Source organism: Mus pahari, chromosome 3, assembly GCF_900095145.1.
Source record: "Mus pahari chromosome 3, PAHARI_EIJ_v1.1, whole genome shotgun sequence".
NCBI lineage: Eukaryota > Metazoa > Chordata > Mammalia > Rodentia > Muridae > Mus > Mus pahari.
This window is the reverse complement of record NC_034592.1, coordinates 162,974,498-163,000,195: the sequence shown is the minus strand read 5'-3', so window position 1 is coordinate 163,000,195 and position 25,698 is coordinate 162,974,498. Positions and strand designations below refer to the sequence as shown.

The window sequence follows — 25,698 nt, the reverse complement described above, 5'->3', positions numbered from 1 at the left end:
TTTTTTTTTTTTTTATTTTTTTTAGATAATTTTTTTATTTATTTTTTTTTTTTTTTTTTTGGATGCTGGTGTCATTAGCTGAATCTTGTAAACACCCCAAATGCTGAGAAACACTGTCACCCTCAGCCAGCAGTATCCCTCACTTTCTATCACTTTCTATACCAGAGTTCTGGGTGACAGGATAGCCTGTTTTACTTATAGAACCATGTTGGAGGGGTTGTCAGACATCTGACCTACAAGAAGGATAATTCCTGTGTATGCACGCACGTGGGTGAGATGTGTCTATAGGAGGGGGAAGTCAGAGTCATTTAGAGACTGACTTCCAGGCACTGCAGGTCCCACCTCAGGAGACTGGCAGTCATGCATGGCAGAGTAGATTCAAGAGATGATCAATCACATGAAGGATAAGCAACTACACTGTAGTAGCCACCTTCCAAAATCCCCCAATCCAGAGTCTCCACCAAACTTTCAGAAAGGCCAGGCAAGAGAACGTTTATCAGGACCTGTACGAAGGTACTTCCTTGAAAAGTCACATGCAAGGAGCTGATTAAGAGCCCTTGTTCTTATAGAGAAGTTTGTTTTCTCCGTAATTCAAGTTCCAAGGGATCTAATGCCCCCTCTTTTTTTTTTTTTTGGTTTCTCAAGACAGGGTTTCTCTGTGTATCCCTGGCTGTCCTGGAACTCACTCTATAGACCAGGCTGGCCTCGAACTCAGAAATCCACCTGCCTCTGCCTCCTGAGTGCTGGGATTAAAGGTGTGCACCACACGCCCGTGCACCACACGCCCGGCCCTGATGCTCCCTCTTGACCTTTGTGGGCGCCAGGCACACACAGGATACATGGATATACATTCAGGCAGAACACACATATGCATAAATTAAAAAAAAAAGTCACAGACAAGAAGCATCCAGTAGTCACATCTCATGGTTACAGTTGGGCACAAGCAGTTCTGCAGTTTTCTTCTGCATTAGTGTCATACTGGACTTTAATCTAACATAGATCTAGGGGGCATGAATGAGCTGCAGACACAGCAGACTACTATAGTCATTCCTGCCATGGCACCACACATTCCTGCCCCACCAGTCCACCAGATTCCTATGTAACCCCATCAGTGGGTTTACTGTCCAGGCCTTAATACCACTATAGCCATTCTTGGCTTCCGGAACAGACCATCTCAGGACACGTTACCCAGTGCATAGACATGTGTTAAAGAGTCTGCAATGGGAAGTAACATCGAGGCAATCAAATTCTTTTTTTTTCTTTCATGTAAATATAAAAGTCTCAAGTCAGGATGGCATTCCAAAACTGAGGGAACTCATTTATGATAGGCAGATGGTACCTCAAGCCCCTCAAACTTGACATACAGGAGCTCACTAGAGCACAGCAGAGGTCTCTCTACCCCTGCAACATTTAGCATTATTCACTGGGAGTGTGAGGCAAGAGTGAGTGATGGTGAAAAATGCCATGTCATGGCACTGCCACAGGGCTCAGGGATGGCAAGGCCCTTCCTATGTGCAGTCACAACCCACCACACAGTGCAGGACACTCCCGAGTGTGCTGCTTGGTTTCCTGGGAGGCTTCGTCTCACTGTATTTCCTTCAGACCTCACTGAGAAAATAGCAATGGAGATGTCCAGTGTGGGAGCTGCTGCATACTCTTCACACTGCTGCGTATTGCACAGGGCCCTCCCAGTCATCACATCCAGGGGCCCAGGAAGGATGCAGCTGTCAGCTGGGTGGACTGGTTCTATGCTGTGGCACTGCTGGCGTGGGAACAGACAAAGTCAACAACACGCAGTTACACCTTCCCACTCTTCCACCTCTAATACACTGACAAGCTGGTCGGTAATTCTCTTCTCTTGTGGTACCTCTTCAGGGAAGGAGCGGGAAAAGAGCTTTCAGACAACCATTCTGGGAAAAACATAAAAACTTTTACTAACAAATTCACAGCAGGCACCCAGAAGCTACCCGGCCTGTACTCAGATGATATGTGGCAGGGATACAAATATCCCCAAATGAAGAATTACAATTAAGTATACACATGAGTACTCCAGCGAGCTAAGGGTTTATACAGACTCTGCATCCCCTGCTGGTAATGCAGCTTACTAAGCATCTGAAAAAAGCAATGTTTGTGAAACAAAAAATATGCATGGAGTCAGAACAAGACATGTCAACAAAGCAGCAGTGAGCAAAGGCTGGTGAACAGTCTGTACCCCTGCATGGTGTCCCCTGCACACAATTCAGCATGCTGAAATGCAGGGGTGTGGACACACTGTTCTCTTAACCTGACATTTGGAATTTGGTCTTTTGATTGTTCTGAGACTGGAGAGCAACAACCTGGAAGGGAATCCTACTTCATTCTCTTGATCGCTTCAGTGTCATTATCATGAAACATGTAAGAATCCCTCTGGAAGGATTCTCCTGGTTTCTCCTCTTCAAAACTAATAGCACAAAAGAAAACAAAGATGACATACACTATGGGGGTGTGGGGGAGGACTCAAATGCCAAACCCAAATCATAATTCAAGTGACAAAACAAATTCTCATCTTTAGTGTGCAATAATTACCACGCTTTAGAAAATTTCAAACTCTGTTATTCCTTGCACAGCTCTATGTACGATGTAGAAGCAGAGTACTAGAATATTCTTGTCTCATTTATTTCAAGGCACTTTCCATCAAAAGGTGCAAAAAGAAATAAAGCTACTTTGTCTGCTGTAACAGGAAAAGTCTACATGTAAATCCTTGGAAGGGGGTTTCTAGGCACTAACAGATCATGGATAAGCAAGCAGTTCTATTTGACGTTCTCCAGAGTCACTGGTACCTGTGGCAATGGCTAAGCTACTGATTGAAATGTTGGTAAACTGTCAACTTCTTGTCTTACAGCCTCTGAACATTTTATGCATGCAACAAGCCTCCTGTGTATTTGTGGATAATCCCTACAGAGAGACCCTCCATTACTATACATCTCATGCCCTTTAATTTTAAGAACATGCCAAAGTGATTAGCTATATAAGTAATCATATATGTATGTATGTATATATATATATACATACATACACACACACACAAAAAAGATACAAATATGTTAGCTATCTGGTACTTCTTCATATAAGAAAAGATCTTCTGAGCCGGGTGTGGTGGCGCACACCTTTAATCCCAGCACTCGGGAGGCAGAGGCAGGTGGATTTCTGAGTTCGAGGCCAGCCTGGTCTACAGAGTGAGTTCCAGGACAGCCAGGACTACACAGAGAAACCCTGTCTCGAAAAAAACCAAAATCTTCTATATAATATAGCCTTGGCTGGACTGGAAAAACCCTTCCTCAAAAATGCTGTAATTACAGGCAGGAGCCACCATGCCTGGCTTTATATGGTGCTTTAAAAAGAAACACTGAATCTCTGATACTCCTTCCCAACTTCTGCTTCATTTAATCTATTAGCTACCTGAAAATTAAAACTTCTTTTCCCTCTGCCTTAAAAAAAGATGTGTGTGTGTGTGTGTGTGTGTTCTTGTGCCTGCCTGCTTATGTGTATGTGGAGGCCAAAGAGGACATCAGATTCCTTGGAACTGAAGTTACAGGAATTTGGGGGGGTGCCTGATTTTTGTGGGTGCTGGACTCTGGTCTTCATGATTATTCGTCATGTCTTTTTAACCAAAGACCTGTCTCTCCTGAAACTCTTCTACTTATTCTTATCCTTACACCAGATGGGAGGTTACATCTCACGATGTTTAAAAGCCACCTGTCCAGGAGGTAAGGAAAGCTCTGCTCATTCCTTACTCACAGACCAGAAGAGCAGTAGAGGGTCATAATGACAGCAACAACTTCATCCTTGAGTCTGTCACTAATGTGATCCTAAGGACAATACTGCCAAATCACCTGCCCTCTGCAGCAGCAGCAGAGAGCTGGAAGACACTTCATTCCATCCCAACAAGAACAGAATCCTGTGGGTAAAAAACAGATACTGATGAACAATACTGAAGTAGGGAACAGGATAGAGACAGCTGGTCAGCTGTGTTACCTGAGCAGCTCAGGTGCCAGCAAACTTTTGAATAAACTTATTAGTCTGACCTAGCTAGTCAATATTGCTCAAGAACAAGGGAAAGAATCCCAATTCAGTAATTATTAAGAACAGTGTTTCTTAGTGGCCAGTATCAGAATTTCTGGCTCTAGTGTCAGACAGGCAGGAACTTCCACCAAAGGACAGTACCCACATCATCTTCACCATCCACATCCATGGATAACTGTCTGAGGGCTCTGCAGGTTTGTGCACCCCCACCCCAGCCTTTAACACTGACCCCATCAGGCCTGGACCACTGCCAAAAATCAACCAAACACATCTGTGTCAGGCACAATACATGTATACACTCATCACTCAGAGCACCGACCTACATATGCATACCATACCCTACAGGTAATGTCTTTTCTGCCTTCCACTGAGCAGGTAAAAAAATAGCTGATGAGAAGCAGGACACACAGCACTGCTGACACTGAATGAAGAGATAAGAAATGACTTGAAGTTCAATCTGGCTGGCATTAACATCCACTGGGTGACACTTGAGACCACCCGGTCATCCCATCAACACCAGGCTGCCTTGCTGTTTATTACGAAGGGCATTCCCTAGGCACACGGCAATTAGTCTGCCAGCTGTGAGTTAAGGTGCTGCCCCTGTGCCAGGTAAAGGACACCCAAAACAAGGGCTGTGTGAGATGAGAACTTTTTAGAAGCCATTGTGGTTATTCTGGAAGTAAAAGGAAATCTTTATTTTCAAATAAAGTTACCTACAAGAAATTATTCATTGATCCACTATGAATGAGTCTCTCATCACATACAGCACCAAAAATATATTTAAAAAAAATAAAAAAGTAAACACCACAGCCTCACCTCTCACACACACATCCCCTCCCAAAAGCCTCACAGCCCACACCAAGACAAAAAAACAAAAACAAAAACAAAAAAAACCAATCCAAACTCAATACCCACACAAAAGTTATCTTTGAATTAAGATTTACAAATTTATACATTTTTTTTTTTCCTATGAAGGAACAAAATGAGGAAGAAAAAGAAAAGAAGGGGTCAGGAAAGCCATGAAGGTCTGGTGAGACCCAGGAAGATAAAACCCAGCCTGCCTGCACATAGCAGGTCGAAAAAGCACATTAATAATGTTCATATGCTGTCCTGTGTGAGGTCTTCATCTGAGATGACACTCCCTAGCAGTGCAGCACACAGTGGCAAATTACATCTTCTGGAACCAGCAATCTGGAAGCACAGGTATAGTCAACTGCAGTGTGTGCAGCACTCAGGATACAGGGCATGGCAGAGGTGGTGTCTTCCATCACGGGTTTGCCAGTGTTTAAAAAGGCCATTTTCCCCTTTCAAACAACAGGGCCAAAGAAAAGTACAGGGGAAAAGGTTTTCTACTGTGGTGACAATCTGCCAGTCACAGCTGGAAGGAGGGAGAGTCCTGTGCCTATTGACAGTGCTGGGTCCGTGCACAGGCTCTACTTGGGCTCCTCAATCACACCTTTGCTGAGGTCTGTCATTTTGGGATATTTTACTTTCTTCTGGTCTAGCTCATTCTGAGCCCAAAGTAGCAGTTTCAGTAATTTTGCCAGCTTGGGTGTGGACTCTCGATTCTCATAATCCAGAACAGCCTGGTTAACTTCACTCCATACCTAGAAAAGAAACACATCTAATATAGATGGCCACACACACACACACACACACACACATACACACATTACCAGCAAGCCTGACAATATGCTTAAGACATCTTTTTTTTTTTTTCCCCAGTGCTAGGGCGAGACCCCAGGTTCTTAAGCACTATAGGCAAGCACTCTATCACTAAGCTATAGCTCAGCCCACTTGGATTCTGTTCTCACCCAAGAACCTTGTTACTCACTTAAAGACAAATGAAACATGTAACTAAAAGCCACTCCAAGGGCACTAAATGATTATTAAGCTCCTGAAGGAGCTTACACTTAGGTTGGCTAAGTACCCTGACCCCCTTTAAACAGTTCTGTGAGGATTTTGACAGAGAGGAGAAGCAAATGTTTATATGAGACCCTGCAGACAAGCCTTAAAGACACCTCAACAAGATTTTCAACGGATCCAACATAGGGGGAAAAGAAAGACATGGGTCTTAGGAAGCAATGAACTATCATGCTTGTACATATGGAAGGAAAAAGAAAACGTTTCAGAAGACTATACTGGTTTTAGGCTGAAAATACTTCAGATACCTGTCTCTAAACTGACAGGCGAAAGGCTAAGAGAAGAAAAAGTAGCAAAGGGTTTTAGACACTAACGTCAATGCCACTGCTCTTCCTCTCACAAGATAAGGGGCAGACTAGAGGAGCTGCCAGGGTTCTACTGGAGTATCCCGGCCCAGGGCCATGTGCTTCACCCCAACACAAGAGCAGCACAAGAGTACCATCTTTTCACAAGTCCTCTGAGTGTCCAAGAACTCTGTTCTTCCCTTACTGGCCCTTTACCTTTTGCCTCTGCATCATGTGGAGGAGGTCTCCAAAAGGCGACTCCTCAGGGCTATCGAAGGCCAGCAAGGCCAATGTGCGCTCCATCTCTGTGAGGCATTCTCTGCTTTCCTCACCCTGCTCTGCCAGTTGTGTCTGGGCAAACTCCAAAGCTGCTTCTGTCTCACGCTGACGGATAAGCTCAATCAAGTGTTGTTGCTAGTCAAAACAAAGACAGACCAGATTAGCCAGCCTGTACACCCAGGAGGTGGAACCCAGTATGGTCAACAGCAAAGACAACCAAGTTTGGCAGGTGTACACTTAGATGAATAACCATAAACACTTGGCTCCAATCAAAAGTATATCTTATGTGTGAATTGAGTGTCTAACTAATAATGTTAAAGTTTTTGTTTAGCATCTAGGCAAGGCCCTGGATTCTACCCCACCACCCCAAAAGAATGGCATCTCAAAGAAACTTTCTTAGCATCTCCAAGATGCATTTCCATTTTAAAAGCAAAAGGAGAGATTGTTAAGACTGCCACAGTGAAAGTGTTCATTGTGCAAGTATGCCCAGAGCCCACATAAGGGCAGAAAGAACGGACTTCCATATGCACTCTTTTCTTTTCTTTTTTCTTTTCTTTTCCCTCGCCCTTTCCCTCCCTCCCTTCTCTCTCTCTTACACACACACACACACACACACACACACACACACACACACACACACACACCTTTAAAGAGTAACTAGTTGCAATAGTACATAAAGCTAGCTCCAAGCTTGTCTCCTTCCCAACACTAAGCAACATTCACTTAACACACAATGGCAGGTTTCTTTTTGAGCCACGGCAAACAAGCGTAATTTGCCTGTCTAGCAGCCACATCAGATTGCTGAAACTCACCTGAAGGTGGAAGTAAAGATACCGGTTGGTGTCTAGGAGCTCTGGGTGGAGGCTGTTGATCAAGGCGATGGCCTCCTGGATCTGACCCTTCAGAATCATTTCCCGAATCTTGATGCGCTCATCAAGTGTTTCTAGGTCCACACTTGGTTCGATCCCAGACTCCATCCGAAATTTCTCTGCTGCTTCCTTAAAACCCTCTGAAAAGAAAACTATCTTCACTGATAGGAAAGATAACCAGGAATTAAGGCTTTGTACTTCTAAAGAGCCCAACCATCATTTCATGATCCTACATATAAACCACAGTTTCTTAGGGACTTGGTTTTTACTATTTTTGTGATTTAGAGTCAAGGCTGTCATTTCTTTGCAGCTATCCAAAAGGCTTAGCCTATCAATCTGAAGGTCACAGACTGCTAGCCCATTGTGTGCTGTGACATCATCAAGGTAGGGATTACAGTCAGGATGCCAGAGCAACAGAGGCAATTGTAGGTGAGGTAGACACCTTGCTGCATCTTCACAGGGCTGCTGCTGTGCTCTGGCGCCACCTCATCCACAGGAGTCTGGTGAAACCACAGGCCAAGATTCCTGTATCCACTTTCTATGAAATTTAGTAGAACATAACTGGAGAGGTGCAGGAGGATACAGTGTAATGGGAGACTTCTCATTGTGTGCCTTTGAGAACCCGGTAGGATAGTTGATTCCTTCACCCCAGTATTCAGTGAGCTTCCTCCTCCAGCAGGAGCGTCAAGTGCTGTTTTCTTCTGTATATTCCCAGTCATTTTCCTTCCCTTCCATGTTTTCAGTTATGCAATCTAGAAACAGGCCACAATATTTTTCCAAACTGGCCAGAAGATATCATTTATTTGGACTTTAAATATACTCCAAAACATTAAAAAAAAAAAAAAAAAGGTCTTGAGACAGACAGGCTGGCCTACAATTCATTGCCTCCTGCTCTGCCCTCTGAGTAAAAACACTGTAAATGATCATGAATTTAATAATTCGTCATAATTTGTCAAAGCCAAAAATAGATGTTGCTTAGGTTTCAAAGATCTGGAACAATTATTTTATTGATAGAAAAAAGTATGTATATTCTTTAGGAGTTAGGGAAGTTGAGAAAAAGTCTCACATTACCGGCCTTGAATCACAACCCTGCCTCAGCTTCCCAAGTGCTGGGATTATGAGTGTGGCCTACATCACTCTGGGTTAGAAAAGGCAGTCCTTAACATGTCAGTTTGATTTACAAATATCAAAGTTAGCATAGTGTTTTTATGAATTTTCAGTACAACCTATTTATCATTACGCTTCAGGGGTAAAGGGCTACTAGTATGAAAAGGGAGAGGGGGCTGGTGAGATGGCTCAGTGGGTAAGAGCACCCGACTGCTCTTCCGAAGGTCCTGAGTTCAAATCCCAGCAACCACATGGTGACTCACAACCATCCGTAACAAGATCTGGCGTCCTCTTCTGGAGTGTCTGAAGACAGCTACAGTGTACTTACATATAATAAATAAATAAATCTTAAAAAAAGAAAAAAGAAAAGGGAGAGCTATGGTCAGTTGGTGTCCCCCTCACAGCCAGCCTTTACCTGTGACTAGGTAGTTCATGATGAGTCGGTTCATGTCTGCTCTTTGAACATGCAAGTTATTGAGCTTTTCCATCCATTCATCTTTGGTTATTTCATCCGGCTTTTCTGCATAACTCATTATGAATTATTTCTACAGGAAAAAGATACAATGATTGGGGAAAAATTCTATGTCCAGTTTAGTCATTTCAAAAAATAAACACAGCAATATAGTAAGTGTAAGAGTAGGAGGATGCTTTCAGTCTTGAAACTGACAAGCAAAAAAGGCCTGAGAAAATTACACATCTGGGTAGCGTCAAGGTCAAAGGTGGGAAGTATGGTTAGTGAAATAGAATCAGACGTCCTAGAATGAAGAGACCAAGACACCACACTCTGAAGGAAGGGATTAGATTTGAAGCTAAAAGTATAAAGGAGAATCACTATAGATTTATACACTAAACATTATGTTACAGTGTAAAAAAGGACACAGCAATCAAACAGCAATCAAAAGGAAGTCAAATGTTAGTCAAGGGTGGAGTCTTCAACTCCTTTGTGGGAAAACTGATAAGGTGGCACAAGCCTCCTTCCGTTACTCCTACATCCTAGACGTTTCCAGGTGACACCAAAGAATGTGCAGTTCACTGATGAGCCTGCTTAGGATGGCAAAATGTGGACACCACTCCCTAAAACGTTCACTCAACAAGAGCCTGAATAGAGCAGCTTTGATATACAAAAGCCACATCCGAACCCTTGCGTACGAGCGTTCTGAAGATAAGGCTGCAGTTTTCCACACAGATCATACGGCACAAGTTCTGGTTTGCTTTATGAATGATAGCCTCTCTAGAGACAGATGATGGTACAAGCACGCATATGATAAGCATGCATATCAAACATGCATATTCATACTCAGTGGAAAGGAAGCTAAAACATGTTAACAAGTCAACAAATGGGTTGAAAAAGACTTCTGGCTGGATGTGTTGGCCTTTAATCCCAGCACTTATGAGGCAGAAGCAAGTTGATCTACAGACAGAACTCTGGGCCAACCAGAGTTATACGGTGAGACTCTGCCTCAAAAATAAATGAAAATAAAGAACTTTTTACATTCAAAGTATTTAGGCTTTAGAAGGGAATATGGCTGCACATCACTTTAATAAAACCACAATGAATGGGAAAAATAGAACAAATTAAAAGAGAAGTCAAAGTGTGACACAAAATCAGATATGAAACAACTACATGGCATGTTTTTAGCTCAAAATATTGTGCAAAGATATGGAATCACATAGGGATTTTTTGTTTTTGTTTTTAGTTTTTTCAAGATGGGGTTTCTCTGTGTAGCCCTGGCTGTCCTGGAGTTCCAGCCTTGAACTCAGAAATTCACCTGCTTCTGCCTCCCAAGTGCTAGGATTAAAGGCTGTGCCACCACACCCGGCTTCACATAGAAATTCTTTTATAAGGGAGTAAGGCAGGATGGTGGGGGTAGGGTGAGGTGGGGTTGGGGGGCAGTTGGGTAGCTCTAGGAGCATGGGTTGGATCATTTTCACTCTGTCAGTAACATACACTTCACAGATATTACTTTGTGCACTGCAAAGGACAAGCTAATTTGTTTTACTATGTCATAAAACTGAAAGGTTGGCTCTGGTTTCTGGTTTGACAATGGAATGCATACTGCATGGAAAGAGCTAAGCAGTTCAACAGAGAGATATCCTAGTGCTGGTATAGTGGACAGCAGAAGAGAAGACAAGATCAAGCTTTGACCTCCAAATTAATGGCAGCTGTTGCTGGACTGAATATGCAGGGACAAGAGAAAAGAAAGAAGCACGGATAGACTGCTGTTTCAAGTGTCAGGCCTTAGAAATGAGAGCACAGCAACGTGGGAGAGATGCAAGTAAAACAGGTTGGAGGAGCAGGGCAAGTCTGATGCAGAGGACTCTGGCAGTTAGGTGTGGTAGGCCTCTGGATTGCAGGTCATGGGGACCCACGCTAGAAACAGTAATTTGGGAAACACGCATATACACGTACTGTGGGAAAGAGATTTAAGCAAGCGTCTTTTAAAAAAGATATTACGTTATTTTAAAAAAACAAAAACAAAAAACACTAAGATTCCAAAGCCCATCTGTGGAGAGTTTGCGCAGTGAATGTTATAGAGACTTAGAATTTGGGGCATGCCAGGATTTCTGGTTCTGGCGGACTTGAAGATCCCAGGAGCTCAAAAGGTAGTAGTAGTAGTATGGAGGAGGCGGGAAGTGAAACTAAACCAGGTTGATGCCGCTCCATGCCACAGGATGACAGCAGAATTCACCGATTCGACTTTTATTCATAAGTAAGGTAAAGATCAGTCTGGAAAAATGTTCCCCAAGAAGGTCATTGCCTCTCGATTTCCACTCGACGCTGAGAAAGGTTATCAAGCAAGGCTAAGGACAGAGACGGGGGGGGGGGTAGTGTTTCTGTAGGACTCAGTGGTCCCAAAACTGAGCGGTTACACAGTCGACGAGGACTCTTAACCCAGGAGCTGCCTGCGTCTTCATCTTTTCGCTGTCGCCTTCACTGCGCCTTTAATGGCAGAGACGTGCGAACATTTGCAGTAACTACTCCGGTCCCGGCAGCACCCCGACTAACAGCGCGGCCTCCAGACCTCCCGCTCCGGGGCCGGGCCGTGGAGGGCAGAACTGACCGCCCTGATCCCCGCTCTTGCCTCGGGCTTCCGATACCCTGGGCAGGGCAGCCTGGCGGGCACAGACCCCCGACCTCTGACCTCCGCGCCTCGGCCCACCCCGCAGCCCCGCGGAGACGCTCGGCACGGCCGTCAGGGCCCACCGCGGCCATCTTACCGTGCGGATCCCGCCTCCCGTGCGACAGCGTCTGGGTGGCGGCTCCGCGGCCGCTCCCGGGGCCGCAGAGGGGCGGCAGACGGCGGGAGATAGAGGAGGAGGCGGAGGCCGAGGCGGAGGCGGGGGCGGGGCGCGAAGCGGAGGTAGATACACCGGCGTCTGCCCCTCAGACACCTCTCGCGAGATCGTAAGGTCTCGAGATGCGAACTGGCAACCAATAGAATCCTCTCGCGAATCGGCCAGGCGGTCGGTCGCCGGAAACCAGGGTCTCGACTTCCGTTTTTGCGCAGAACTCTTCGGCAGGGCCCTGGCTCTACGGGTTGGCGCGAGAGTCAAAAGGCTCGTATCGCTTTTGCGCAAGATGGCTGCTGCGGGGGCATTTGCGTACCGAGTGCTAGCGCGAGGATGGAGACGTGTAGACTGAGTTCGAAATGAAGGTCCCAGCTCTTTTCTTGTTTTTGTGTGTGTTTGTGTATGTGTGTGTGTGTGTGTGAAGTGGGGGGGAGGGGGAGCGAGGAATAGGTGTGTGTGAACACGGGAGTGCGCGAGATAAGGAGGGCATTCCCCGGCTTGTAGTCCGCCAGGCTCTAGTCCCAAAGACAAGGCCTCCGGATGTGAGCGAGCTCCTAGGGTTTATTCCGGGAACGATGTGATCGAGGCCGGATCAGCGTCAGGACAGCCCTGTCTAGAGCGATCTTTGTGGCCACGCTGGAGAGCGGACTGCGGAGCCTCTTGTTCCCTCGTTTCTGGGCACTCAAAAAGGTGACTCCCTAGTGCTGAGGTTCTCAGGGAATGGGACATGCACGGAAGTTAATCCCTACTTCTAAGGCAATCCTCGAAGCAGAGCGGATCCATGTTTCAGAAGTGCTCACAGTGAGGACTCCTCCGGGCCGCCGAGGGTACTCCCTACTTCTGGGCGCTCACAGTGAGTGTCTTTTTTTCTTAGCGGCGTGTGGTGTGGACCCAGCTCTGAACTTCGGCGGAGGGGATTCCTGCCGCGGGAGAGGGGACCCCCTATTCCTCCCACCCCCGACTCAGTGCCTTGAGATGGGTTCTTAGATATTCCGGTAAGGGATGGTGGTAGTTGGAAGCCCTCTAAAACTGCGGGATTGGCGTTGTTAAATGGGTATTTGCATATTTATGTGTTCATTGTCTACCGGAGGAGAATGCAAATTCAGTCATTGTAATGTAAAGAAATTCTGGAATGCTTTTTGAAGGAATGTTGGGCAGTCTGTCCTGGAGATGGTTGAGTGTGCTTGCTTAAAAATGAACAGAGTCTAGGGAAAGCAACTCCTCCTTGAGTCACTGAAAATAAGGCCAGTTTAGCAGATCTGTCAGACACAATGACCACAGTGGCTGTATGTAATACGTCTCTTAACCCCATAGCTCTACCCGAAGCTGTTCAGGTTGGTATTGACAAACTTTGTAGCGCTTACTTTAACCCTGGGTAACGTTGGATATCAACTCAAACGTGTGCAAGGGAAGAGGCCAGTATCTTAAGGAGAGAAGAGGGGTTAACTCAGAATTTCAGTGCCTCTGTGGATGATGGATGAGCAGTCTGCTAGTGCCCTAGTCTTTTCTACAAACTAGCTCCTGTTGAGGGTTCCTCAGCCGCTTGACTTTGAGCTCATCTTTGCTGCTTGCAAGACATTGTCACATATGTCCTCTCAGTACTATTTCTCCTACACCCTGGCCTTCATGTAAGGCATTTGTTTGCCAGTTGATTGACCTTCCTGCTCAGTCACCCAGACTCCTGTCGTTCTCTTTGGGCTGTACTCTGAAATGCTTCCCTTAGCTGCTTGGGCTTCCCTGGGAAGATTCACTAAATACCAGCAAGTTTTGTCTTTTCCTTTTGCTCTGGTGATAATTTTTATTTTTTGAATTTTCCAGATAATGTTTCTCTGTGTAGGTAGCTTGGATGTTAGTAGTGTGTCCCACAGGCTGCTCATGGTGGCATACCTAGAGGCAAGTGGATCTCTGTGCGTTCCAGGTCAGTCAGACAGGGCTGTGTGCCCTACCATGTCCAGCTCAAGTGATCTTGTAAACTAGGGGTTCTTAAACTTTCCACCTACAACCACTTTATGCATAAGGATTCTTTTCGTGCTATTCTGGGTATATGGATGGATGTATAAAATAGACGTAGAAATCAAGTATTAACTGATAATTTCATAACGGCCTTCTCCCATAAATACAATTTTACCTTTAAGGACAGAAGCAAATTTTCATTCTAATGGGATGCATATGCATGCTTATTTTTACATTACATTAAGTGTTAGCCTTGGGGCTGGAGAAAAGATGGCTCAGAGCTTTAAGTTTCCAGCACCAAAGTCAGGCAGCTCACAGCGACCTGTAACTCCAGTTTTTGGAGATCTGATATCTCTGGCCTCTGGGCACTTATGTACACACGAATAAAAACAAATCTTTGGGTTTTTTGTTGTTGCTTTGTTTTGTGACAGGGTCTCACTATGTAGCTCTGGCTGTCCTGGAACTTGCTATGTAGACCAGGCTAGCCTTTAAGTCACAGAGATCCTCCTGCCCCTGCCTCTGCCTGGATTAAAGGTGTGTGCCACCGTGCCTGACAAATCTTTTTTTTTTTTTTAATTTATTTTTTTGGGGGGGGGGACTTTTTAAAATCATTTTATTAGATATTTTCTTCATTTACATTTCAAATGCTATCCCGAATGTCCCCTATACCCCCTCCCCCCACCCTGCTCCCCTACCCACTCCCACTTCTTGGCCCTGGCGTTCCCTGACAAATCTTTTTTAAAAAGAAATTTTTTTTGGCAGGATGAGGTGGCGCAGGCCTTTAGTCTAAGTATTTGGGTTCAAGGATAACCTGATTTATATAGTTCCAGGTCTGCTAGGCCTACAAAGAGACAGCCTCTATCAAAAAGAAAAAAAAGTCTGAATTCCTTTCTATTGAATGTGGGTCTGGGGACCAGAAGAGGATGTCAGAACCCCCAGAAGAGGGTTTGTAAGTGGTTTCGAGCCCTCTCACTTCTGTATCAATGCTAAGAACCAAACTCCAGAGAGTAAATGGTATGAGCAAGTCCAGCCTTTAGTTTTTGAAAGACAAGGTCTCCCTTGTGTATGCTGGCTACACCTTTATGTGTAGGCAGGAGTGACAGTGACTTTATGGTCTCCTGCTCTACTTTGTGGTGTGATTACAGGCTCATGCACAGTGCTTGTGGTGCTGGGACTGAACTCAGAGCGTGGTGCATACTAGGCAAGAGTCCACCAGATAACTACATCCCAGTCCCGATCTTGATCTTTATTTATTAGCACGGCTCAAGTCAGTAATTCCAACAGCAATTTTTGAAATTAATATTCTAATACCATGCAAAGATTACTTATTTGACACTCACGCTGTAGGGAAGTTTTTTAAAATTAAACAACTAATGTTTTCTTCCTTTCTATCTTTTTTCCTACGGAGTCTCACTTGTTTAGACCAGGCTAGCCTTGAACTCAAAAATCTACCTTCCTCTGCCTCCCAAGTGCTGGAATTAAAGGTGCACACCACTGTGCCTGGGTTCTATTATATTTCTTTAAGTGCATAAACTTTGTACAATAAAAGTACTTCAGTTCATAACAAGCAGTCTTAAATATGATTGAGGTGCATTTGTTGGTGTTTTCTGGCATGTAAAATGGGCTTGTTTTGTTTTCAAAACCATGACTGCAGGGCCCAGAGAAATTGCTTCACTTGCTGCTCTTGATAAAGAGTTTGATCTCCAACCCCAAAACATGGTGGCTCATAATTACTTACAACTCAGCTTCAAGGGATCTGATGCACTCTTCTGAACTCTACAGGCATCTGTACACATGTGCACAGACACCTACACATAATTTAAAAATAATAAAAAATATTTAAAAAGAACAAAGATAGCAGTTGATCAGTATACCATGGGTGAGCCCTGCTAGAAACACCTCAGATTCATTTTGTGTTTAATTTTGATTTGTTACATGCTTAGAAACTATAGCTGTTGTTGCCAAATTTTTCATGACCTTGCCTCCGTTTCAGTTCTAGAATCCCATACAGGATTGCATCTCACAGTTAGAAAAATAGTTTTAGAACTGGAGAGGTGACTCAGTCGTTAAGGGCACTCCTGTTCTTAAGGAGAACTCAGGTTCAGCTCACTTGGAGTTATTACCTGTAACTCTAGTTTCAGGGGATTGGGTTCCCTCTTCTGGCCTTCATGAGTACCTTGCCTGTGCATATGGTACACATACATACAGATCCAGGCAAAATACCCATACACATAAGCATGGTAATGCCTATCTTTTGTTTGTTTGTTTGTTTGTTTTCGAGACAGGGTTTCTCTGTAGTCCTGGCTGTCCCGGAACTCTCTGTAGACCAGACTAGTCTCAAGCTCAGAAATCCGCCTGCCTCTGCTTCCACCTCCCCAGCGCTGAGATTAAAGGTGTGCACTACCACTGCCTGGTGGTAATGTGTGCCTTTAATCTCAGCACTCAGGGCAGAGGAGATGGGGCAAGCCTGATCTGTACAGTGAGTTCCAGGACAGCCAGGGTTATGTATAGAGAATGGTTTCTTGGTGTCTCAAAGAAAGAAAGTTCTAAAGTGCTATTTTCCTTGACTTTCAACACCCTACCCCATATTGCCAGTGCCTTGTATCATGAATCCCCTAAAAACAAGGTTTACTGTGCTATGGAGATGGCTTAGTCAGTGAAATGCTCAAGCAAAGGGACCTGAGATTGATCTGTGTACAAAAGACTGATACTGTGGCTTCTGTCATCCCAGAGCTGGCAGGTAGACATGAGAACCCCTGGGGCTTCCTGGCAAGCCCATGTCTCTGAACTGATGAGCTCCAGATTCAACGAGGGGTCATACTCAAAAATAAGAGATTGAGGAGGACACCTGCCCAGCATTGACCTACCTGCCTGAGTACACATAAGCAATTTCACATACACACATGAATGAATGAACACACAAAGAATAGTTTAACATTCTTATGTACTGGGCATCTCAGTTAGTAAAAGTGTCCAGTACGTGCTAGGGTTAGGTACTTTATATGACTCTGTTGATTAGGGAATAAATGAGTGCACGATGCCAAACCCCTTCCTTTCCCAGAGTGAACACTAGCAAAGGGGGAAGACAGCTCATTTGTGGTTTTTCTTTGTGTGGGTGAGTATACACGCAGGAGTGTATAAAGGCCAGAGGAGATGGCCTGTGTTCTCTTGCTCTGCCTAATTTCTTTAGGACAAGTTCTCACTAAACAAACTGTAAATTAAGCCAGTAGCCAGCATACTCCAGCAGTCCTGTCTGGCTGTCACCACCATTCATAGCACTGAGGTTACAGGCACACGCTCGTGCCTGCCCCTGCTTGAATGTCAAATGTTCTTACCCACTGAGCTGTCTTCCCATCCCTGTTAGCCAATTTTTGTATTAGGCTTTGAAATGATTTGAGTTTGGGGTACACAAGGGAGGGTTCCCGGGACCAGTGAAAGGATAGATCCAGATTGATTAGAGGAGGGTTTCCACAGTGTGTATGGAACAGACAGGATAGTGGGGCCGAACATGTACATGACCTGTGTACAATGGCGTCAAGGATGTAAGAGAGTAGAAAATAGGTGGCCATGTCCTGGGACAGCCACACTGGCTATAACCTAGGAAAGTTGCCAAGTTGACAGAAATGTCAGCCTGGTGGATTCATTAACTAGCTAAACTTCCTGTGTGTAACTGGTAGACTTGGGGGAGAGAAGTCATAAAAGTTGGCTGAGAGGCTGCTGTATGGTCAAAGGTACCACTGTTCTGCAAGCCAAGGCAGGAATTTGAAGTTGTTTCATTATGAAAGAGTAGCAGTTCTTGAGCCTGGCTTTGGTGGTACACACTTTTAATCCCAGCACTTGGGACACAAAGGCAGGCAAATCTCTTTGAGTTTGAGGTCAGCTTAGTTCACAGATCAAGTTCCAGGACAGCCAGAGCTACATAGACAAACCCTGGTTGTTTTTTTATTTGGGGGTGGGGTGGTGGTGGTGGTGGGTGGATAGCAGTTCTCTAGAGAGAGAAGAACTAAAAGTATATGGGCGAAAGAACTGGTAGGCGAGATAGCTCAACGGATAAGGAGTATTTGTGTTTGCTGCACTATGGCCTGATGACCTGTATCAGACCCTGGGAACCCACGTAAAGGTGGAAGGGGAGAAAAGACAACATCACACCTACCTTGGTAATGTGGATATATCCACATTAATAAAAACTGAGAGAACATTATATAGGGGCTGAAATGGTAGCCCAGTGGTAGAGCACTTACCTAGCAGACACATCCATAGTGGATTCAGCCCTTGGCATTGAATAAATAGTCAGACATCACCGAGTTTTATAAAAGGGAAAAGCATTCTGAGGATAAAATACAAAATGCTTCCTTTGGGTAAATAACCAGGTACCCGGATGCCTGCTGTGCTGTACTTTTACCCCCTTGAGGCTGGGTTTCATTCAGCTGATAGACCAAGTTGTCCTTGAACCACAGAGACCAGCCTGCTGCTCTCCTAGTTCTGGGATTAAAGGCTTGGCCAGAACTACATTGTTTCCATGGGTGCTTTCTTTTACTCTTAAAAGAAAAAAAAAAAAAAAAAAGTAAACCCTTGAATTCTGGAGTCCTTGGCTTCTGTTGAAGCCATTTACTTAATTTTTTTTTTCTGTTGGAAGGAGGTGAATTTTGTAACACTTTCCCTTTTCCTATAAATCATGATATCTTGGTTGTAGGGGTATTACACTGGTTAAGAGCCCTTGTTGTAGAAGACTCAAGTTCAGTTATCAGCTCCCACAAGGTGGCTCACAATCACCCAACTCCAATTCCAGGGGATCTGACACTCTTTTCTGACATATGTGGGGCCCTAGGCATAACACATGGTGCACATTCATACATGCAGGCAGAAATAAACTGGTAAAAAGAAAGATCATTGACTTTTTTTCCAATTCTCCGTGAGCACTAGAAGAAGTCATCAGATTCCATTACAGATTGTTGTGGTTGCTGGGAATTGAACTCAGGACCCCTGGAAGAGCAGCCAGTCCTCATAACTGCTGAGCCATCTCTAGCTCCAACCTCTCACTTTCTATAGGCAGGTTTGCACAGGTTCTGTTCTTCTGTGGACTCCTCAGTTTGACACATGAGCACTCTTTATTGTTACTCTTTTTTTTTTCCCCCTTTGAGACATCTCACAGTGTTTCTCTGGCTGTCTTGGTTGGTTTTTGTTTGTTTTGTTTTGTTCTGAGACAAGTGTTTCACTCTGTAGCCAATGCTGTCCTGGAACTCAAAATCTTCTTGCCTCAGCATCCTCAGTGCTTGTAATACAGATGTCACCACACCTGGTTACAAAGTCTATAAAATATTTTTTGTTTTTGGCTCTTTTCTGTGCTGCCAGTACCTTGTGATCTCTGTATTGTGATGGTTGGTGTTGGGTCTCTGCAAGATAGATTTCGGCTGCAAATCTGACCCTGCTGTTTTTAAAGTGAAATCGAAGACTGGTGCTTTACTCTTCGTGCAAAGCGACTGGTGATTTGTGTGTTACAGGATTCTTCAGTGCTGTGCAAGTAAATGCATTTCATCTACAGTTAGTGGTTACAGATTACTCCACGCCTAGCGCGTCCCTAGGGTGGCTCTGGGTCCAGTCTACAGCACTGCACATAATAAAGTGAACTGTAAGGTAAATGTTGGGTTTTAGTTTTTTACATTTAAAATTTTTTATTTAATGTGTATGAATGTTCTGCTTATATGTATGTGTGCATGCAGTGGGGGCCAGGTGCCTGGTGCCTGAGGAGGCCAGAAGAGGGCACTGGATCCCCGGAACTGAAGTTGTTTGTCTGCTTGTGGATGCTGGGAACTTAACTCAAGGGCAGAGTTGAGTAATCAGGGTAGGCTCCTCCTTGACTAGAATCTGAAAGGTGGTATTGAAGGATCTCACCAAGGGAAGCAGAAGCAGCCTTCTACTGTGCTGGAGGCCCCATGAGCTGTCATGTAATCTTGGGAAATGTTAGAAAGAAAACTACTCAAGACCTGGGCTTCTGGATGGAGCATTAGAGGCCGCTACAATATGAGAGAGGCCTTACTAGACCGGAGCACATGTTTGTTCCAGGAAGCCGAAGTTAGAGGCCAGAAGAATGGCTTCCTAGCGATGTGTCTGTGTGCATACATAAATAAGCTGGTTGTATGGGGCAAAGCTGAGCGTTTACCCCGGCATTAACTGCCCTCAGAGCAATGTGGCTGGTGTTCACGGTGCTGTCAGGGACCTCTCTCTGGTTTCCTTAAGTAATTTGGGGGACAGCGAAGGAATGTCACGGTAGGGGGAAAATTCTTAAATGCCTTCGTGAGGACACTGGGTTATGGGGCCCTTGTAGGCACGAATGCCAGGACATAGGCTCTTGACTCCCGGTCCGTTTTAGGAAGAAATGGACGGGGCAAGGGTGTTTCAAGCACGGAGTAAAGGATAGTTTGAGGGTGTCCCTGTAGGGCGGGCGCCCCTCCCGGCTCCGCACAGACCCTGCCAGAGGCCGAGAGCTGCACGGCTTTGAGGTTTTCCTGGCTCCTTCCCACCGGAATCCAGCGCTGGTTTATTCCGAAGCATCAGTCCCTGCAGACACAGTTTCTAAAGCTTTTGGAATGCTGGGCCAAGTGCTGTTCCAGGATTGCTGGAGGAACCTCTTAGTGGCATTGGCTCCCAGCTTAGCCCCTTGGTTCGGGACGCGGGAATCTGTCAAGTGTGCCCGGCCGACGAGGCTGGCGCTCCGGGGAACCCGGGTGGCGCATGCGTGCAAGAAGGGCGGCACAGCCGCTCTAGCCTCGCCGTAGCTCGGTGGCCGGTCGATTTCTTCCGCTTGCCGCGCGGCCTACCACTCTAGGACGGTAGTCTCGCTGGTCTCTGCTCTGTATCCGTGGTAGCTCTGGAAATGGCTGCGGGATCCCGGCGGCCGGGGTAAGTGGCTTTGTACAGTGAAGGAGGGCGGGAGCTGTGTGGACCTGAACGGCACTTGGGCTCGGGACAAGGTGGAGCGGCGCCATGCCGGCAGCCTAATTCCAGCGAGCGGCTCCATGGCGCCGAGAAAATGGCGTCGCGGCCCGTGGGGCCCTTTCCGGCCCCGGGCTGAGGGGTCGCGGAGGAGCGCGCGAGGCCGGGCGGGCGGGCGAGCGGTCTGCGTCTGGTTTCTGCCGAAATCACTGGTTGTCTTGTGTAGTCCAGGATGGTCTGGGTCTGGGAGGCTGTGGAGCCCTTGAGTTTGAGTCGGAGTTAGGGGCCCAGCCTCCCGCGACCGCAGGTCCTCGACACTTGCGGTAGAACATTCGTGGTGGGACGTGACTGGGCCTGGGCGCGAATTCGCGGGTGTACGAGCAGATATCTCATGGGGGACTTCGGGGAGGATCCAGCCTCAGCCCCATCTAAGGCCTGGGCGTTGCCTGGGCTCTCAATGCCTCTTGCCACTGTTGGTGGCCAGGTGTGTGTTAATGTAGATTGATCTCAACAGTGACTCTTGAGGCCCTGGGTTTGATTTGGAATGTTGTGTATATTTGATTTTCCACAAAAGGATGGTCCTTGTCACACTTGATTAAGTGGAGGTTCTGTCAGGCAAACTCAGTTGTGTAAGGATGACAAACAGCATACAAAAAAGATTGTGTAATTGATGACCCCTGCCAGCACTCATGACCAGCACTTTCCTTCTGGCACTCGTGCGTGTGTAGCATCACAATAGCTTGCTGAGAACATGTGCTAGGGGACCTGAGGCGACGTGGGATGTCTTCCTGCCTTCTATCGTTCGCAGAAGTTTTCCATTGTTAGAAAAGCTCTCTGTACCTCTGGCAGGTATTGTCTTAATAGGCTAAAGAGTCTTAATTCAGTCAGTGCTGAGCACCTCAAGTAATGGTTTCTCTTCAGCATATGAGTTACACTTCTGTCAGCACAGCATGTTTTACCATGTTACACATCTGTCCTTCGATACTAGGTGACTTCTGTTTAACCCCAGAAGAGCAAAGATTCAATTGTTTCATGTTGCACTTAGATCCCTACATAGTGATCCATGTTGTAGAATCTCTTATGCTCAAGCCCCAACTAAGAAATTGTTACTGAGTGGAGTCTCCTTTAAGTCTTAGATGACTGGGTCCTTTATAGACACCTAGTAGTCTCTGAGGTTGTATGTTGATTTGGTTACAAAGGTTGTGTGATTTGCAGCCAGTGATAGTGTGCTCTTTGGAAAGAGGAGGTCAAAGCCCAAAGTCTGAGTTGTGCTCATTTGTTCTGAGTGTGCAGGCTCGCCATGTTGACAAGGCTTTAGTTTATTTTCTGAGCAGTCATTTTGAGACGTTCATAAGGGAATATGAGTGGGCAATTGACATAGATTTAAGACTAATTCTGGCGGGGCAGTGGTGTTGAACGCCTTTAATCCCAGCACTTGGGAGGCAGAGGCAGGTGGATTTCTGAGTTCGAGGCCAGCCTGGTCTACAGAGTGAGTTACAGGACAGCCAGGGCTACATAGAGAAACCCTGTCTCGAAAAACAAAACAAAAGAAAAGAATAATTCTGGAGGTTGGAAAGTTGGAAAGATGGCTCAGCTGTTAGGTGTCCCTGTTTCTCTTCTATAGAACCAGAGCTTGGTTCAAGCATCTATCACCTGAGGGCTGACAACCATGTCTAACTCCAGCTTTGGGAAATCCGGTGCCTCTACTAGCAACTCTGGGCACCTGCACACAGGTGGCAGACACATTTAAAAATGAATAATTCTATGGTTTATACAGTTTATTCCTAGGTGTTGTCTGACTGTTAGGGATAGAAAGTGCTGGTTATTGGAACAGGAGCAGGAATTAGGAGCCTATATCCAGACAGCCTTCCCGAGAGGCCTGATAGGCACTGTCAGGATTTGTTAAATTGTAATTTAAAAGCATGTTTGGGTCTGAAGTAGCCTTCATGTTGCCTGTTTAAATTTGTGTTAATCTCAAGGAAGTACTGGGTGTTGCTGCTCTAACTGGCTTGAAAATAGAGTTCAGCTGAGCTGCAATAGACAATGCAGGAAGCCCTGCTAGAATTCAGTGTTGGACTTAATTATCCTACCCTCCCCCATCCACGGCGGTTGGGTGGGGGGAACCATGTATTGTCTCCTACTAATCTTAGAGAAGGAAAGGAAGGTTCCAGTTGAAATACAGCTTCTTTGAGTTTTGAAAGCCTCTTGGGCTTTGACCTGAACTTAGGTAGCAAGCTTTCCAGCCTCCTCAGAGCAATGGCTGAACCTGTGTTGGGAAGGAAGGAGTGGGATGGGATTGGGTCTGCCTAGGGCCCTCGTGAGTCTTAGCTAGATAGAAAGGGTGCTTTAGACAGACAGACAGACAGACAGACAGACAGACAGCAATTGTGGGAGCTCTGTGCTCAGTCCCCAAACCAGCAGTTCTCAAACCAAACTCCAGGGTCTTTATACTAAAAAGTGCCTGTTCAACCACTCTGGAAATCAGTCTGGCGGTTCCTCAGAAAATTGGACATAGTANTACCGGAGGANCCANCAATACCTCTTCTGGGCATATACCCAGAAGATCTTCCAACTGGTAAGAAGGACACATGTTCCACTATGTTCATAGCAGCCTTATTTATAATAGCCAGAAGCTGGAAAGAACCCAGATGTCCCTCAATAGAGGAATGGGTACAGAAACTGTGGTACATTTACACAATGGAGTACTACTCAGCTATTAAAAACAATGAATTTATGAAATTCTTGGGCAAATGGATGTATTTGGAGGATATCATCCTTAGTGAGGTAACCCAATCACAAAAGAAGTCACTAGATATGCACTCACTGATAAGCGGATATTAGCCCAGAAACTTAAAATACCCAAGATACATTATGCAAAACAGAAGAAAACCAAGAAGGATGACCATTGTGTGGATACATCATTCCTCCTTAGAATAAGGAACAAAATACTCATGAAAGGATATAGGTACAGAGACAAAATTTAGAGCTAAGATGAAAGGATGGACTATCCAGAGACTACCCCATCCAGGAATCCATCCCATCATCAGCCACCAAACCTAGATACTAATGCTCATGCCAGCAAGATTCTGCTGAAGGGACCCTGATATAGCGGCCTCTTGTGAGGCTATGCCAGTGCCTGGCAAACACTGAAGTGGATGCTCACAGCTATTGGACGGAACACAGGGTCCCCAATGGAGGAGCTAGAGAAAGTACCCAAGGAACTGAAGGGGGCTGCAACCCTGTAGGTGGAACAACATATGAACTAACCAGTACCCCCTGAGCTTGTGTCTCTAGCTGCATATGTAGCAGAAGATGGCNTAATNGGCCATCACTGGGAAGAGAGGCCCCTTGGTCTTGCAAACTTTATATGACCCAGCACAAGGGAAGGCCTGGGCCAAGTAGTGGGAGTGGGTGGGTAGGGGTGCAGAGGTGGGGGGGAGGGGTATAGGAAACTTTCGGGATAGCATTTGAAATGTAAATAAAAATAATAATAAAAAAATAAAAAGTGCCTGGTGACACTAAAGAGCCTTTGTTAATACTGATTGTTTGATTTTTACAACTGATACATTTAAACCTTTTATTCATTGTAAAACACTTTCAGTTAAACTCATGTGCCCTTATGTTAATGTAAATATTTTCAAAGTCTTAAGACAACTTAATGAAAAAAAGTAACATTTATGCTTTTGTACATCTGTTTATTTCACAATGACTGTTTTTTCCATATGTTTCTGCCTCTAAAAGAGGTGACTTTTCAGTGACAGTAAAGGGGCATCTGATACCTTAGTGCTGTGCAGATAGCTCTGTCAAACTATCCATTTTTACCATTTACTGTTCATAACAGTTAGAAGTGCTCACTTTGTTTTTGGGTTTTTTTTTTTTTCCAACAAGGTTTTGCTGTGTCTCTCGCTGTCCTGTTAGTTACTATGTTGACCAGACTAGCTTGCCTCTGCCTCCTGAGTGCTGGGGTTAATAGCAAGCACCATGAAGCATGGCCTTGAGTGTTGTTATTGCCAGGCATGATGGCACATGCCTTTAGTCCCAGCACTTGGGAGGCAGAGGTAGGTGGATCTATCTGAGTTCCAGGATGGCCAAGGCTACACAGAGAAACCCTATCTTTACATTACTCCCCCCACCCCCACCCCCAAATGAATGCTCTTTTTGTTGAAATGAGTTGAAAGAATATTTGACTTTTGACTTTTTTTTTTAAAGTATCTTTTTTTTTTTTTAGAGATGTATTTATTTATTATATTTAAGTACACTGTAGCTGTCTTCAGACACTCCAGAAGAGGGTGTCAGATCTTGTTACAGATGGTTGTGAGCCACCATGTGGTTGCTGGGATTTGAACTCCAGACCTTTGGAAGAGCAGTTGGGTGCTCTTACCTACTGAGCCATCTCACCAGCCCGAATATTTGACTTTTAAACACCTAGAAAAACCTTTATACTATGAGATGTATCTTTGAACTGTTTTTATTGGCTTGATCAGTTTCTTGCCTTTGAGGAAAGGTATAGAACAAATTTTGTGACTTCGAAGATACTGTTTCATTCATTCTGTACTCCTCAGATGTGTGTTAAGATCTGCCATTGCCAGATAGTGGCACAATTAGTTGGAGGTATCTGCAGAGGGCAGGCAACAGGATTGCATCTTAACTGGCCCTCGGCATTTACTATAGTATGTATATGCTTTCATTGTACACAGTGGGACTTAAGATAGTAATGCTGACATAATGTGGAACATAAATATGGAAATAAATATGAGCTCCACATCCCAGGAATTCTATATCTTTTGCTTGCAGGATTGTCCTGGAAACACTAAAAAGGGACCCTCCAAACCATCTATATGTACACACATTGTTGGGTAGTCAGCCTAGGCACAGTGTGGATACCTGGTTTCCTGATCAGTATGTAATGTGATGCTCTGCTGCTGACCTTAAGAGCAGCAGTTACCCATACAAAGCCCACTGACTCTGGGAATGTGAAAGGGACAGGAGGGGAACCC

The 25,698-nt window shown here is 45.3% G+C and overlaps 2 protein-coding genes across 7 annotated transcripts in view; one reads left to right on the top strand and one right to left on the bottom strand.

Annotated features, from left to right (window-relative positions):
- Positions 1-3,201: 3,201 nt before the first annotated feature.
- Positions 3,202-11,904, bottom strand: Gid8 (GID complex subunit 8 homolog). The gene is made up of 5 exons (XM_021193914.2): positions 11,744-11,904; positions 8,940-9,069; positions 7,361-7,557; positions 6,486-6,683; positions 3,202-5,669 (listed from the first exon to the last, which is right to left on the bottom strand). Exons 2-5 carry the CDS (start codon positions 9,055-9,057, stop codon positions 5,496-5,498), a joined length of 687 nt encoding a protein of 228 aa, XP_021049573.1. The 5' UTR covers positions 9,058-9,069; positions 11,744-11,904; the 3' UTR covers positions 3,202-5,495.
- A 164-nt stretch (positions 11,905-12,068) lies between these two features.
- Dido1 (death inducer-obliterator 1) overlaps positions 12,069-25,698 on the top strand; it is a 54,182-nt gene continuing 40,552 nt past the window's right edge. For 2 of the 6 annotated variants that reach the window (XM_021194872.2, XM_029536958.1), the window contains exon 1: positions 19,580-20,668. The gene's annotated coding sequence lies outside the window, so the exon portion shown is untranslated. Of the gene's footprint in view, positions 12,181-12,319; positions 12,506-12,527; positions 12,669-19,579; positions 20,669-25,698 lie in introns of those variants that run through there. The other 4 variants (XM_029536961.1, XM_029536959.1, XM_021194873.2 and 1 more) reach the window with 4 other exon arrangements.

Excerpts from the sequence above, each read along its gene's own strand:
- Gid8 (XM_021193914.2), bottom strand. The coding sequence starts at position 9,057 with ATGAGTTATGCAGAAAAGCCGGATGAAATAACCAAAGATGAATGGATG. Across the intron at positions 7,558-8,939 it reads CATGAACTACCTAGTCACAG|AGGGTTTTAAGGAAGCAGCA; the intron begins GTAAAGGCTGGC and ends TTTTCTTTTCAG. Across the intron at positions 5,670-6,485 it reads ACATGATGCAGAGGCAAAAG|GTATGGAGTGAAGTTAACCA; the intron begins GTAAAGGGCCAG and ends TTTCTTTTCTAG.